The sequence below is a fragment of the Stegodyphus dumicola genome, chromosome 2 (assembly GCF_044657685.1).
Source record: "Stegodyphus dumicola isolate Sdum_Otavi_A_Nest chromosome 2, ASM4465768v1".
Classification (NCBI taxonomy): Eukaryota; Metazoa; Arthropoda; class Arachnida; order Araneae; family Eresidae; genus Stegodyphus; species Stegodyphus dumicola.
The window spans coordinates 238819833-238836734 of record NC_140769.1 but is presented as its reverse complement, the minus strand read 5'-3'; the positions used below and the strand labels follow the sequence as shown (position 1 = coordinate 238836734).

At 31.4% G+C, this 16902-nt stretch overlaps 1 protein-coding gene across 1 annotated transcript; it reads right to left on the bottom strand.

The window, feature by feature from the left end:
- Positions 1 to 5651: 5651 nt before the first annotated feature.
- On the bottom strand, positions 5652 to 16409 carry LOC118191130 (uncharacterized). The gene is made up of 2 exons (XM_035361925.2): positions 16256 to 16409; positions 5652 to 8343 (listed from the first exon to the last, which is right to left on the bottom strand). The coding sequence occupies exons 1-2, from the start codon at positions 16265 to 16267 to the stop codon at positions 7567 to 7569; spliced, it is 789 nt and encodes a 262-aa protein (XP_035217816.1). The 5' UTR covers positions 16268 to 16409; the 3' UTR covers positions 5652 to 7566.
- Positions 16410 to 16902: the final 493 nt, after the last annotated feature.

The following is a 16902-nucleotide window of genomic DNA, read 5'->3' as shown; positions in this document are numbered from 1 at the left end:
CTTTCTTATAAAGGCTAATAGCATTTAAAATATCTCGACATTTTCAAGTTCTGAAGGAAAGAATGTGTGGTCTGTATTTTTTGAGAACTTTGGGAAAATTTTCAGGCAGGGTTGCATATAAATAAATTCAGTTTGACTTTGTTTCAAATGGATATTTAAATATTCAATCGCTTAGAGTGGTATGAAAGTTTTGGTACCCCGAAGTTCTTTGCACGCATGTGTATTTCTTGTCTTTTATTTCCCTTCAGATAACATAACATTAGTTGAAAACTTGCTTTTGTGCCCGACAAGTTGCTAGTTTTCGACGGCATAGTTAATCAACATTTTACCATACTGCGTAAATAATGTTTTAATAATCTTATGTTTTAAATCTGTATCTTTTAACCACTGTTAGTTAGAAATGATGAATGATCAGTTCTGCCTTCAGTATCAAAGAAAAGACAATGCTATCTTCTACTATACGATTAGTATCTAAGAATTAGTAAATGATAGGCTTCTTAAGAGGTAACTGTGATCGAGTGTCAGCATTGATCGAGTGCTTCACTAGAAGCCCAACCTCTCTTAAAGGTAAGAATGCCCTGGGGCATTATTAAATAGTTTTTATGGCAACAAAGGTATTAGACAGCTGAACAGTTGAAACATACTGTTAAGAAAGCATTCACAAGAATCATTAAAAGTCCGAATAATTTTATGAAATTTTCCCAAAACTTCGCAAAAAAAAAAAAAAAATGCTGACGGATCACTTTGGGCGACGTATGGCTAAATATTAAATTTTGTTAAATTTGGTGCGAAACGTACTGAGAAATTTAGAAATTTAAGTTGGCGAACTTTTTCCAGTTTGCACCAAGGATTCTAGTTTGCACTTGGCGAAATTCTTAGTTTATGTTAACTTATTTTCTTTTCTCTTCATTCTCATTCTACGCAAGCAGAAACAAAGTGCATCGTTCATTCTTTCAATTAATTTTAAATTAATGTATACTGCTCAAAAAAATGTTATATATCTCCCACTATACTGGGCCGATTGACGAATTCAAATCGCGGTTTTCATGTCTCGAAAGCACAACTTAGGATATATATTATATTTATATACAGCAGTGTTCTAATATAGGTATTCTGACACAAAATCAGACTTTTTCTGAAATGACATGCCAATTTTATTCCACACTTCGATTCAAAGATTCAAATTATGGCTAAATATTAAATTTCGTAAAATTTGGTGCGAAATTTAGAGAGAAATTTAAAAATTTATCTTGGCGTATTTTTTTTTTCAGTTTGCGTCAAGGGTAATTAACTTATAGCAACTTTGTTTCTTTCCATTTTTTTCCATTGTAAACGAGCGGAATAAAGGTCACGTTCATTACTTTCAAATAATTTTAGCATAGTGCGTGAAACCATATTTGCGTTATTTTCGCTTGTAACGAATATGCCTAATTTTAAAGCACGCCAGTATGTAAATTCAAGTATATCTAGTAATGAAATCTAATGAATAAAAAACTCCAATTTTTTGCAGGTGTACCTAGAAATACATCTACGAGTATTTTAAGATGATGTTAAAAATTTTATAGGTTATAATTCATTTTTTTTTAATTTATAAAAAATATTTTACAAATTTCAAAAATAAATCATAAAAAATATGCGAATTATATTTGGATTAAGCCTAAATTTCGAATTCTGGAAAAAGGTATGAAGTAAGTTTAATAAAAAAAGGAGATATTTAAGTAATATATATCAACTTCAGTTAACATTGAGAAGTTAAAATTTTGAGAGCTAATTTGTCAAAAACTACTCGTGCGAGTTTAATAAAACTTAGCAGTTTGTCGCCCTCACTTTTCAAAGTCTTCTTTTTTCAGGTATAAACACATTTGTTACATTCATGCGCGATTTGGTGTTAGCCAAAGCTTTTAATTTTCCATTTCTGTTGAGTGTACTGTCCCGTGATTTTAGAAGTAAGTGTGTGTATATACAAATAGGATAGTACTTTCAAAGACTCACAGATACGTATATATATATATATATATATATATATATATATCAGTAAAGACATAAAGTAAGAGACTTCGAACTAATTTTTCACAAAGATCAAAATTTGAAATTCATAATTTATAAATTTCAAACCTACACTTTTTCAAACAAGCAACAGTCCAATTAAAAAAATTTAAGAAATTTAAAGAAAAATGAACATAGTAGAAGAGCAATTCAATCAATTTCAATGCCACTTCGTCAGGGAGGAGAAACAGTGAAATCAATTGATATCTCTCTGCCACAAAAATCTTTGCTTTTCTGTATCCGGAGTTGAATAGCGATTTCAACTGATTTCAATGTTCCTCCTCCTGAAGAAGTGGTATTGAAGTTGATTGAATTCCTCTTCTACTATGTTCATTTTTCTTTAAATTTCTTATTTTTTTTTTAATTGGACTATTGCTTTTTTGAAAAGTGCTGGTTTTAACATTTTTTTAATTTTGTATTCCATTTATAATATTATTTGAAATTTATTAATTATGAATTTCAATTTTTAGTCTTTATGAAAAATTAGTTCTAAATTCCTTACTTTATTTCTTTGCTTATAATTTTTCAGTAGATTAATATGCGTGAATACTAGGCATACTTATATTTTCTTTTTAAAAATTGTTTTGTAACTATATATATATATATAGGATGGCAACTTCAGTGGCTAACAGATGGTGCTTACCTTCATTCAGTGAAGCTGAGACGAAACGGACGATAGAACTAAAGACAAAAACAAGGAGGATAGATGCTGTGTAACGACGCAAAGACGAACTATTCTTTAATATAATATTTAACATTTTATAAATAGATTCATGTTCCTATCTTCATTCTGTTTGTGTGCATCATCTTAAAATCATCATTAAATGAAATTTCAATTTTACTGTCATGTTTACATCATCTCGTGGACACCATGAATATCTAAGTCTTTGTTCTATGTAGTAAGTTCTACGAAAAGGAGACCTAGATATACACTCACGTGCAAAATTAACAGGATTTGTAAATTATGGCTAGTTTTAATAAAAAAAATTATGGCTATTTTTAATAAAAGCTATTGAACTGAAGGTAGTAATTATGTCGCCGAAGAGTTATGCAAATATTCAGAGTCGAATATGTAATTCACAATGGAATTGCTTCTCGTAAGAGTTAGGTAAATTTTATATGGTATTGCATAAAATAAGTATCCACCAATGTACTAATGGCGAATTGAGGTGAAGAATTGTCTGTAGATTGGAAACAGGCCAATCCCAAGCGCAGATGACTGCAAAACTAAATGTAATGCCCACTGTCGTCTGCAGTTTCTGGAAACACTTTTAGGACACTGAATCCATATCGAAAAGACTTGATGAAACCCAAACAAGATCTACAACGGCAAACGAGGATCGTATTTGACGCCTTCGCGCGGCGACACAGGACTGCTGCAGCTTCCCAGCTCCAACGTGTACTGTATGCTGCTACTGAAACCCAATATTCACGGTCTAAAGTTACACAAAGGTTCATGTGATAGAACTGTTTGCCAGAAGACCCACTGTTTGTGTCTTGCTCACTGCAGCACGAGAAGAAGCTCGTTTAGTAAGATGCCCACAACATGCGCCTTGGACCAGACTAAATTTGAGAGCAGTTGTATTTTGCACATTCAGCCTTTCGGCGTACCTATGTCTAGGCATACCTATTCTCGGCGTACCTATGTATAGATAGTCTGTAACACGATACCATCCATCCCTCATCAACGAAAAGGATCGTCACGATGGTGGAGGTGTAATGGTTCGAGAAGGCATTATTTTGGACGACCATCCCCCCTGCATGTATTCGGCTATGAAGCCTTACTGCTATGAGGCATCAGAGCACTGTATTCGACATTTCAGGTTTCTGGTTTCCTGCTGATACACGACAACGCTCTCCTAATACACATACGGTTCAGCTGTTCGACGACTACAGGGAAAGTGATGATATTCGCCGCATAGATTGGCAAATCAAATCGTCTCATCTATTAATTCTATCTTGATAGATGAGACACTTGATGGCTTGATAAATTTAAAAGATGAGACGATTTTGCTTGATAGATGAGACACTTGATGGCTTGATAAATTTAAAAGATGAGACGATTTTGCTTGATAGATGAGACACTTGATGGCTTGATAGATTTAATAGATGAGACGATTTGACCAAATTTGGGAAGCTCTTGGGAGGGCAATTTTATTTCACCAACTCCCTCTGAGGGCCATCCTGGAACTGAAACTGCCATTCTGCGGAAGTGGGATCGACTGCCACAGGGACTCGTAAACTGCTTCCTCTCCATGCCGTCATGCTGCGAAAATTGTTTGGCAGTGGTAGAGGATCGTACTCCATATTAGATTCATTTTCAGTTCGATATCACAAGATGGATTTTAAATATCTCTGTACTATGAGCTTTACTAATTATCACGCGTACATAAAATGACTTTTGAATGGTACATCTCTTTCTCTGCTATAAATGTGTATTTATACTTGGTTTCACTAAATTTTGTTCTTTAGCTTTTCAGAAATTCCGACTAAAATGCAAATTTTCTTAATTTTGCACAGGAGTGTATATATATATATATATATATATATATATATATTAAAATGTTAAATAAGCATTCTTTAGCTTTTTATGAAAACACTGGAGATAACCTCTACTTTATTATTTCATTTAAATTAAAATGTTTCTGTAAAGGCAGTTTTATATAAAATTTTTAATTTTCTGGAAAAGTTTTCTGGAAAGTAATTTTGAATCCCACTATCCAAGACAATTTTCTAAAATATCTTTAATATTCTCAGAATTTATTAGACAAACGACTTACGAATTTATTTTTAAAATGTATGAAAATCTTACTTTATCAAAAAAATTTTCAAAAATATTATAACCAAATTAATTAATTCTTATAGGATTCCAGTAAACATACGGCGAATTCCAGTAAACATGCTTATTTTAATATATTAAATATATGTAACTTTACTTTTTGATTTATTTCCTACTTAAAGACACTGAATATTCTGAATTTAAAAATAAGAAAACTTTAGATTAGCAAGGACAAAACAGTATTCCCTTCATGTACGTAAATCGAAATAATAAATCACAGCAGTCTTCCAAAACATTTGAAATTTTCTTTATTTTCTAAACAAATATTAAAAAAAGAATAAATCCTAATACATTATGTGATATTTTTGCAGATAAGTGCAGTTCTATGTGCAAACTCAACTACACCGTTTTATTGGCGCAGAAATTCATTGCAAATGGTTTGTTGTCCTTCATAAATTATTTTAGAGATTATCCAAGTTAGTAAGTTTCCTTTGATATTAAACTTGCTGTTGATTGTGCAATTATTCAAATTTACAGAGCTCTGATATCTGGTATTTATGTTATAAGAATATAGTGCAAATAGGAACAGTGAAAGAGTCTCTCTGTGCGTCTGTGCCTTTTCAGTAAAATTTTTTCTTAAAATTGAAGAATGAAAATCTGGATAGTAACGTATAAATGTATAAAGAGAATGAAAACAACGAAATATTATCTAAGAATTCTTTTCAGATGTAAATCCTGACTTGTCTTTTGTTGTTATTATTATGAATTTATAAATTAGTTTTCTCCCATAGAAGGATTTGTTGTCTTGAATAAATTAGTACAAGAATTGCTTTGAAAGGTTTTATTTTTCAAAAGGATAAGAGTGTGTTCGAAATACTTTCTATTTGAATTCAGCTCCACACTTTCTATACAATTTATAGAAAATTACATTATTTGCAAAAACTTATATTAGTTTTGAAAATATTTACAATACACTAGCATTGCAAGTCCCAATTTTTATAATTTTTATACCTAAAATTCTACCTTAATATAATACTTTTTAATGATTACAACAACACAAAAATTTACATAAAATATTATCACATAATAGGTGCACCTCTTTACTGAAGAGATGGTTCCTGTAAAATATAACGGATTTTACAAGAAGTTTAATTTTCTGATAATTAATTTACAGATAATGGAAAAATACGAAAAAATCTTCATTCTTCAATTGAGATCCAATGACACAATTTGCAGGAAATATAACAGGAGTTTTTATCCAACAAATTACATGCAAGTGTTATAATAAATATTATAATTGAATTAAACTAAGCAAAATGAATGATTACAATGAAATACTACATTCTACATCCATAATAATCTGCAATATCAGATTCTTATCGAAAATTATCACTTTTAATATGCATTTTATTACAGTAATTTAGTTATTTAATTTTCAGCCGCACGTAAAATTACGAACTTATACGTGCATTCTTAATATATTCTAAAATATTAAAATATTGATGATAGAAATACTATCATCGGATAAAATACGTTACCAAAAATTTAAAAGCGTTTTTACTATTAACTACACTGATACAATTTCATAAGTAAATACTCATATGACTCTTATATTTCTTAAATGTATGTGTCTTCTATAAATAAAGACAATGATTTTTTTTTTGTTTTTTTGGTTTAATAATTAACAAAGAAAATAATAGTAAACATGTTTATCAATCGATATGCAAAATATTAACTAAAATAAAATACTATTTTGTTCACTGACGTGGTTTAAATATTTTGCACCTTTAAACATAATGCAAATTATGTTTAAAGGTATGATTTATGCATTGAAACTTGGTAGTTAAAACATAATTTGCATTATGTTTAAAGGTGCAAAATATTTAAACCACGTCAGTGAACAAAATAGTATTTTATTTATTTTAGAAGTATTTTTAGAAGAAGTGAATACTTGTTTTGGTTAAGTCTTTGCGAGGTGCAATGAACTATAGATTCCAGAATAATTATAGGGAAAAGATTATAGAAAGGAAGAAAGGGAAAATTTAAGCAGATATAGTTATTATATTGATGTAGAAAGACTAAAATATCACTATATAATTAACAGAGTATTAAGTGAGAAAAACTAATAAATCGAAAGGTACAAATAAGAAAAAAATGCGGGTTATACGATCATGTAATAGAATATATTTAAAGTTCTTTGAACGCTACTCCTTTCAATTGTATACTGACTGTTAGTCGCATTCAGCTCCAGTTAGCAAACTAGTAGTTATTATCTTGTTTTGATTTATGCATTGAAACTTGGTAGTTTTTATCCTTAAGAAATAACAACTAGGGAATTTAATTTTCTGATTTCTTGCATGTAAATACTGCGTATTGAAATTTGTAAACTAAGATATTAATATTCTCATTTTAAAGAGGTACAAATGCCTCCCTAACTGTACATGAACGATGACAAAAATATGTGACACATGAAATCAAGGATGTTAGCAGAATGTACTGAAGAGAGATGTGTAATTTGCATAATAGTTCCTTGACTGAAACAAAGTGAAAATGTTTCTAATATGATATTTCTTCTGTTTTAGGAGCAGCAGTCACAGAAGGTACAGCACCAATAGAGTTTCAGATAAAACAAAGATCAGGTGCAACCAATCATATGTTGGTAATACTTTAATCATATGTTGGTAATACTTAATTTTCGACCAGCTTCCTTCAGCAGAGTGACTTTTCCAAAGTTATGATGCTTAACTCCTAGATCCTTGATTCATGCCAATATTATAGTTGAACAAAGATGTATCTATTGGAACAATGCGCCTTTCAGCTATATCATTGTTAGGGTCTTCATAATCAGGTGAACTCTCATAATTCCTATGGGCAGGCTGTGGAGCATACTGTTGCTGAGGTGGCGCGTAAGACTGGGGCCTCGACCGTGGCCTTGGACGAGGAGCGTACGCTTGAGGTTCTGGTGCATATTCTGGTTGCGCTGGGGGTGCCCGGTAAGCAGGTTGTGCCGGAGGTGCTCTGTAGGCAGGTTGTGGTGGTGGAGCATATGCTGGTTGTGGAGCTGGTCTAGGAGCTTGAGGTGGTGGAGCCCTATATGCAGCAGGAGCAGGGGCTGCTTGAGCGGCTGCTCCTGGACCACCTTCTGGTCCAATATCTCCCTGGGCTTTGAAACCATCCTTTCCAGCTGTATATTTAACTATTCTTTGTCTCCCGGTTTCATCAACATATCCGTATGCTCCTTGAACAGTGCCATCAGGTAATCGAGTCTCTTCACGAAAACTTTGACCTAATGTTCCTTTCCCAGTATCGTAGCCGAATTTATAATCACCAGCCAACTCCTCTCCTATGTTAACATAATGTACGGATGCCGGCTTATAGACTGCATTCTGGCTTGGGCGAGGATGATAGACCTCTGGAGGTGGTCCTTGAGCTTGGGGTGGAGGTCCTCGTTGAGGAGGGGGCCCACGCTCCGGGGGATATTGTGAGTAAGCCAATGAAAGGAGGCTGAAGAGCAAAACCTACAAAAAATGCAGTCATCATATTTATGCATTCAAATGACTAAAATTGCAAACTGATTTTCTAAAGGCAATTCATTTAGATAAAGCAAGGGGTAGGATGCCAATATTTCACGTTATATACTCACTAACGTTTTTACTTAGCTGCAGATTAATAAAATGCATCTTAAAATAAAGCAGTCGAACTTACTTGATGCCATTAATTGTTGCAGTTTATAAATGTCGTATTTCAGCAAATCATACGCAAGCTTTATGAGTAAGTTTATAACACAGTGCTTTACACATGTGTCCACAGAAGTCCTTATCCGAGTTTTATTTTCGCAAACGTTTGAGTTAGAAATATACTTGCAATTGCAAAAATGCCTTAAATGACACAAAGATTCTTCTATAACTAAAGGACTTTCTAAAAATTGCACCATGTTTGAGAATAAAACTATATTAATCAATATTTTAACAATTTTGTGCACTTAATCTTTAACATCAAAATCCGTTTTCTAAACGATATTTTATTTTTATTTAAGTATAAATGCAAAGATTCAATTCCTGTAAGAACCCTAAATGTCCTATTTTTTATATTAAATATCTCTTTCAAAGTGTGTCGTACTGGAATCGTACTGGTTTTAAGTACCAGTACATACCAGTACTGGAATCGTACTGGTATGTCGTACTGGTTTTGTGTTTCATTTTTCATAGCCAGTATAAAATTTTCCTAAATATATAAGTATAGCGACCAGACAAATATCTAAAATTTAAGATCTCTAATTTTCATAAAATTCATTTTTCTAAGTTTAAAATGCCAAACCAAGTATCTTTGAGTCCTTTAAAACATTTTTGTAACCGGAAGTCTTTATCTATGAACAACGGTTGTAAGAAGAAAACTGGGTAAGGACTTTTGCAGACACAGTTTATAATACATATCTTCGTATGATCTCTTCCTAAATTGTACACTTGGGAGTAATTTGTGTACTTTTAATTTTCCAACTAGTTAAAGTTTGTATTTATCAGCATATACAGTAGTATGCAATATGAATCCATATTTATCATATGTATAAGTTTTCTGTATATTCACGATCTGCTTTTTATAATTATTTATTTATTCAAAGCTCAATCACTGCTACACGATAACTCAGCAAATGCACAATCATGAAAAACCTCTCAGAAAGTAATTAATGGCCTTTAAATTAGTTTCACCAATAGCACATCTATTTGATACGATTTCCTAACGTCCCAGTCTTGCCGCTTTCACGATGGAAAGACAGAGAGTAATTTGTGTGACTGAAAGCAGAATAAAGCGAAGGATCATTTTTAAAAATAATATAGAAAAGGATATTCACCTTGATTTGTTTAAATTTAATATTTATTTATGAAATAAAAATAGTCCCCAAAATACAATTACTTAATTAATTGTATAAAAATATTACTATACGATGATCCCAAAAAATGCGACGTGTAAATTATAATTTATTACTTAACTCAAGCACACTCATAAGAGTTTCCAAAACATTTGCAATTCTAAGATCTTCCCAAAACAAAGTATTATCCACTTTCATAAAATATCTCAACAGCTGGTCAAGTCACTCTTATTTCATCCTTTTTCAGGATTCCCCGAAAATGGCTGAAGTATATTATTAAGCTACTTTCATGCTCTGAATGAAACTGTCAGAAGCTCATCAAGTTGAACAGCAAAAGAAGACGAGAAGAAGGGGAAAAGAAAGGATAAATAAATGAAAAAGAAAATTCTCGCTAAGTTATCACGTGCTGAAAAAAATTTGTTTTCTTTCATTGCTTCTTCTTTCTCGTTCCTTAGCTGCAGGCTCGTGAAAACAACAGCAGCTTGTTTTTATAGATGCCGCATCATTAAGATTCGATAGGCAGTTGCAGGTGGAAAGCGCAGAGTACCATCATTTATTGGATAGTGAGTTATCTTAGAGGTATCTGGATCGAGATTATGGATTTCTCCATCCTACCGTTCTAATTTAGAACGAGCTTTCGCGGGCATATATTAGATCTACTAAATGGCAAGCAGTTTTCTCGTTTATACTCGAGCTACACAGATGAGGCGTTAAAACGTACACGCTAGGCCTCGTGGAAATCGTCTGTGTTAATGGAGAATATATGTTTGGTAATAGATTCTTCTGATTATAAAATGAACAAATGTTCGTGAACAAAGAGAAAGAAAGAATAAATATGCATATGTTTAGAAATTCTTAAAAATGTCACTAAAACCTCAGTAATCCGGAACCTAGTTACCTAAACTTCCTGTTATTTGAATCTGTTGTTCTTTCTAGATTAAGATTAAACTCGCTGTTAATTTATTTGCGCATTATTAGTAGCTTAGCTTGATTGACATAGTATCAAAAGATAATGCACTGCAAAAAATGTTTTAAGCAACTTTAAGTTTTCGACTTTCGTGCAGAAAAATAAATAAATCAAAACTGGAGTATGCGTTTAGTTTTTGAGCCTTTTTTATTTAAACATTTCATTATTTTTTTTATTTGAAATTAAAATGTGTTGTGTGTTAAGGCAAATAAAAAGTAATTTCGCTGCTTCTCGAGAAAAGTGTGGCTTGCTTCACAGAAAACGTAGTTCTTTTCTTCCCCGAATGTATGATCTATGTTGAAGCAGTGAAACGATACAAGAAAAAAAAATAGTTTGCATTTGGCCGTACAAATACAATATAATTATGCGGACTTCTCAAAAGAGCGGTCACCAGCAGCCGAGTGGTAAAGTCGCTGAACACTGGTATTCGCAAGTCGCTGAACACTGGTATATTTCGATTCCAGGCAAACGGGCTGCTGCATCGGTGTTTCCGTGGTTTTCCCCATGTGTAACGTATATACGATCCAGTTTCCCTTGGAAAGCTCTTAACTAAGGCATACCTGCACTAACACGGATAGCCCTCGAGGGCTTTGCCATAATTCCATAAACGAAACCAAACCAAACCAAATCTCGAACATGAGTCTGCGCAATGTTGCAAATAGCTTGTTTCAAATAACTGAACAAGGTATAGATATCCAATTTTGGAATATCTGTACTTTGCATGGTTTCTTAAAATTCTAACTTGTTTTATAAATACAGTATTTTTATATAATTTACATTTCTCACACTATGCAATAACATTAAAATTGTTTTTAATGTTATTGCATAGTGTGAGAAATGTAAATTATATAAAAATTTACATTTCTCACACTATGCAATAACATTAAAAACGAGAAAGAAGAAGCAATGAAAGAAAACAAATTTTTTTCGGCACGTGATAACTTAGCGAGAATTTTCTTTTTCATTTATTTATCCTTTCTTTTCCCCTTCTTCTCGTCTTCTTTTGCTGTTCAACTTGATGAGCTTCTGACAATTTCATTCAGAGCATGAAAGTAGCTTAATAATATACTTCAGCCATTTTCGGGGAATCCTGAAAAAGGATGAAATAAGAGTGACTTGACCAGCTGTTGAGATATTTTATGAAAGTGGATAATACTTTGTTTTGGGAAGATCTTAGAATTGCAAATGTTTTGGAAACTCTTATGAGTGTGCTTGAGTTAAGTAATAAATTATAATTTACACGTCGCATTTTTTGGGATCATCGTCGCTTTTCGCAAGTTTGATAAAACTAAAAATAGTTTCCTTCTAAAATTTCGGAAGTTACAATATATAAATTCTTCCACTATGTACTTATGTTCACAATATTCTATTATGTACCACAATATATAAATTCTTCTATTATGTATATAACTTCTTCTATTATGTTCTATTACGCACTTTTATTACTGTGTACTACTATTAGAATTTGGATACCACTGAACACATGAAAGAAAACAGGTAACACAAAATTAATGATTATAAAACATAATCATTTGTGAATTGTATTTCATTTACATAACAGTTATTAGAGCAAAGGGCCAATTTGCCCAGAAAGGATGTTAGTTTTGATATTTTGCGTCGCCCGCTATAAAACGGCGTTTCACTTTTCAAATTGTTGCCACCAGATATTAGAGTCCTGCATTGTATTTTAAAAAAATCAAATAATGAAGGATTTGTATGAATGCAGTTATGTTTCTCGCACTGTAAAAAAAAAAAAAAAAAAAAAAAAAAAAAAAAAAAAAAAAAAAAGGGTACCTAGATACATCAAATTTTGAATAACTTAGTCCTCCATTCGAATCTGGAAGCCTAAATTTGGAATTTTTAATTTGTTTTATTATCTATTTCACATTCTGTAAAGCTTTAACGAATTTTTCATTAGCAAACTCAACGATTTTAAAACGAGCAAAGGCAATACTGTACGGAGAAAAAAACATTTTTATCTCCAGGGAGCGATACTGTGTATCGGAAACTTAAAAGATATGCTCTTTTAAAATACTTTGTGATATTGCTGTTGAATTGAATTTTATGGTTTAAGTGCGAAGAAAATTATGTTTGATAAAAAATAGGTAACATGCAAACAATATGAAATTTGAAAATTTTAGTGGTTTTTTCCCCCTTGAATCTTTACTATCACTTCTCTCTTCCCGTTTTCCCCTCGAAATGCAAATTAAAGCTCTCGCGTATTTAATTGAGGGTTTGAGATTCTGAAACCAGAGCATGTTCTGGCGTTTGAAGGCCATGTTACTAGGTAAGAGTTGTTGTCTGCCGATATTTGAATTCACTCTGGTGGAATTCCGAGCCAACTTGGCGATGAAATTACTCTAGCCTTTGCTTATTAGCTGTTTAAATTTAGTTCTACGTTTGAATAAGCCATAAGCGCCATAAGTGCTGGCGGAATTTCTAAACACCATCATCTGTTCATCTTATTGAGTTCAAAATAATAATACGTCCTTCGAAAGTTTCTGTACTTTCTATCTTAGACTAAAAGATAAGTTGTTCAAAGTCTCCCAAAACACATTTCACAATAGTAAAAAACGTTAAACTTTATATAGAGACATTTTTGAAATTTGATATATAAGTATTTGATTTTATTTCAAAGTTGTCGAGGATTTATTTTCAAACCATATGGTTTTTGAAGTTTTTCTAGCGGAAACTGTCTTTTACTCACAATATATTCAGTCAAGCTCTCAATCGCCGGAATGGAATCTAACCCCCTACCTCTTTTTGGGTACTCCTATTGGCCCATCAGCGGTCGAGCAATAAAATCGCAGAACACTCATGTTTCGAAGCAGATTCAAATCCCCACTAATGAGCTGATGCTGGAAGTTTCCGCAGTTTTCCTTATGCATAATGTGAATACAAAACAGTTGACTTTAAAATGACCTCCACGAAGGCAACCTTTTAAGTAGACAATCCTCTAGTGCTTTGCTACAATCTTCGTAACCCAAATCCAACCCCCTCGACATATGAAAAAAATTGGTATTTAACTGTGAATACCACTTGTATCTATTTGTAAATGTGAATACATTTATAATAGTATCAGCTAAAATTCAAAACAAAAGTTAATTCCTAAAACTTAAATAAAATACTAAAACAAAATCATGCAAATTTCAAATTACACGCTCCGTGATGTAGTAATCTTAATACGCTTTCAGTATTATTTACTCTTCTATCTACCTAAGTTTTTATTAGTACACAATGCAATTTTTTAATGAATGATTAAATTAGCGAGTTTGTGATTTAAATTAATGATTTAAAATTAATGGAATGAATAATTTATAAAAGTTAAATGTTATTGTGAAGAAGAGTTACGTGTCTTACTATTGCGTATTATCTCATTAAATATTAGTTACCATCAGCTTGAAACATTTGTCTTTTATGTATTGTACCATACTGTGTATTTGGATAATTATGGCGTATTAATACGTCATTATAGAAGATTAAAATTATGATAAGATTTTACATTTTTTCAGTAAACTTTTTAATTAATTCAAAAATAACTCAAGTTACAGAATTGCAATATAGTATCATATTAGTGATTAATAATCAAGTAATATAAGAATAATTTACGACTTTATCATTTCGGAATCAGATTCCGAAAAAAAAACGCAAGATTACAATCTTACGATTTCTTATCCAATTGCATAATAAATCTTAAAAGGATTTAACACGTTAAATTATTCTTATTATACTTTGATATACACTTGCGTGTAGAAAGGTCAGTAATAAAGGGCAGAACTCACTCACGTTATGCCTTGAAGTACGTGTTTCCTTCCGCGATTTAAATTAAATTATGTGATTTCCAATATCATATTTTTAAAAAAAATCTGAAAGGTTTTTAGGTTTTTAACTGTAGCCCAAACAGATTTGTTAAGCTGACATTTTTTTTGGGGGGGGGGCATTTTTATTATTAACTTTATATATGTTATTTTTATTTATTAAGTATCACCTTCTCTTCTCTTCTTTCAATTCAGAATCTTCAAAAAATCACAAAATATTTAAGTACAGCATATCTTAAGAATTCCCAATAAACAGTCAGGTGCGCTGGGGATAAAAATGCTTTGCTCAGCCGGGATAGTGGTTAGCGACGCTGACTGTGCGCCATGGGGGCACTCCAAATATGCAGTGGGCCGAAAGTTCTCTCGAGAGGTTGGTGGTAAGGGAAGATGGGTGTGAGATCTTCGAACCCGTCTCGCCTTGGGTTGCTCTTCATCAAAATTGGGGGCGGAACTGAGCAAAGTCGTACTTTCACCTATATATTTCACCTATATATTTCACCTATGTATTTCACCTATTTTCTCTTCACATACACAATTTCTCTTTTTAAGGGAATAAAATATTTTGATAATATTTTATTTATTTATAACTTGTGAAAAAGGTGTTTTCTATTCAAGGTATTAAAACATTTTAGAACAGTTTTGCTTCTTGAAACAGTTTGTATTTCTAACTTCCTTGAAATACGTTCAGTGTTTCGATAATTAATGGCAAATAAAGTTCAAGTTACCATTCCTATCGATCGATTGTGTTTTTAAACAAAATGTATATTTTTTTTTCATTTGAAAACGGTGATTCACATTAATGTTGGAAGCGCAAATTCAACTTAAAAAAAATAAAATAAAATAAATCAGATAACTTTCCGATTTTATATTACACCAAAGGGGCCGTTTTTATATTCACACACATACACGTTTCGCGAGAGTTTGGGCTAATGTCCCTTTGGGCTAAAAACAGCATATCAATCTCGAGCGCTGGAGATAAAAATATTTTTTTTTATCTGTATAGTGCTGCCATTACTCGCTTTGAAATCGCTGAATTTGTTAATCAAAAATTCATTAAAAATTCACAAAATATGAAATAGACAATAAAACCAAATCCAAATTCGGGCTTCCAGTTGCCCATATTTATAATTGATTTAACTGAAATAAAAATAACTTAGCCTCTTACTTAACTAATTTAATTTGGCTAAAGACAAATTAAGTTTGCATTTTACCTGCTATTAAATATATGACTAAAGTTTTAATGATAGAGCATTTGTCAAGATTACAGTAAATTTAATTAAAAAAGTAATTTATTGAATTAATTATTCAATAAATTATAATTAATTTAAGAATTTTTAACTCCAATATTACTTTGAGGAATTATGAAATTAATTAAATAAAATATTTTTACAACACTTTCGAATCCGTAAGCCTAACGATATACTTTTTATATATTTCAAAATAGGAAAAAATGAATTTTAATTATCATAGAGTTCAATTAAATTAGTACCATAAAATTTTGCTTACGAAATAAATTACAATATCCAGTTAATATAGTTAATTAATGTTCATTTTTAAACATTTAACTTACATATTTCGATAAGAAATTTATTGAAAGCTAAATTACTCAAATTCATAACGCAATTCCACCAGAATTCTAAGAATTTTCATGTTCTTTCGATATACTATTCTTAACGAAAAGCAAAAACAAAAAATTTCGAAAATTCAAAGCATTTTAGAAATAAAAGACAATACCTAGAAATATTCTATGAATATTGTCGATGATAAACGATACTTACGGTATGAATCATAGTTTACGTTTTGGGTATAATTCCTATCTCAATTCTACTTTAATTCTCAATTTTATAACGTCTTCCTCTTCTGTAACTGAAGCTCAAAAGAAGCGATGATAAGGTTACTTCTTTATATACGAGGAAGAAAAGATGGTTTTGTTTATATCTTCAAAAAAAGAACCATTTCGGAAGAAGTTACTAAACCTGTCGCTAATTCTACGTCACTAGCCCACTTTTAGAAGGTTACTTCAACGTTAAATTGAATGTTTTAGAGGGAAAATGGCGTAAGGAAATCTGAGTATTGCTACGTTCTTTCTATATGAGTGGTTACAAATTGTCATGCTGATAAATAAAATAAAATTTATGTAACTTTTTTTTAATTTCAATGAAAAACTATGCGTTTAAATTTTAAATAGCATTTTATTAAGCCGAGGTTTGTTGTAAAAATTTAAATATATACCTACTTGCTATTGCATATGAGTTAATTATTTGAATCCAATAGATCATTGAAATGTTATTACTTCATTATTCCTATGATACGAAAAGAGTTTCTTTATGAAGATTGAAAGATATAGTTATTATTTATCTTTGATATACACACCTTTGAACTTCAATCACTTTCACATACACAAGAATTCCTCTTTTATTTTTAA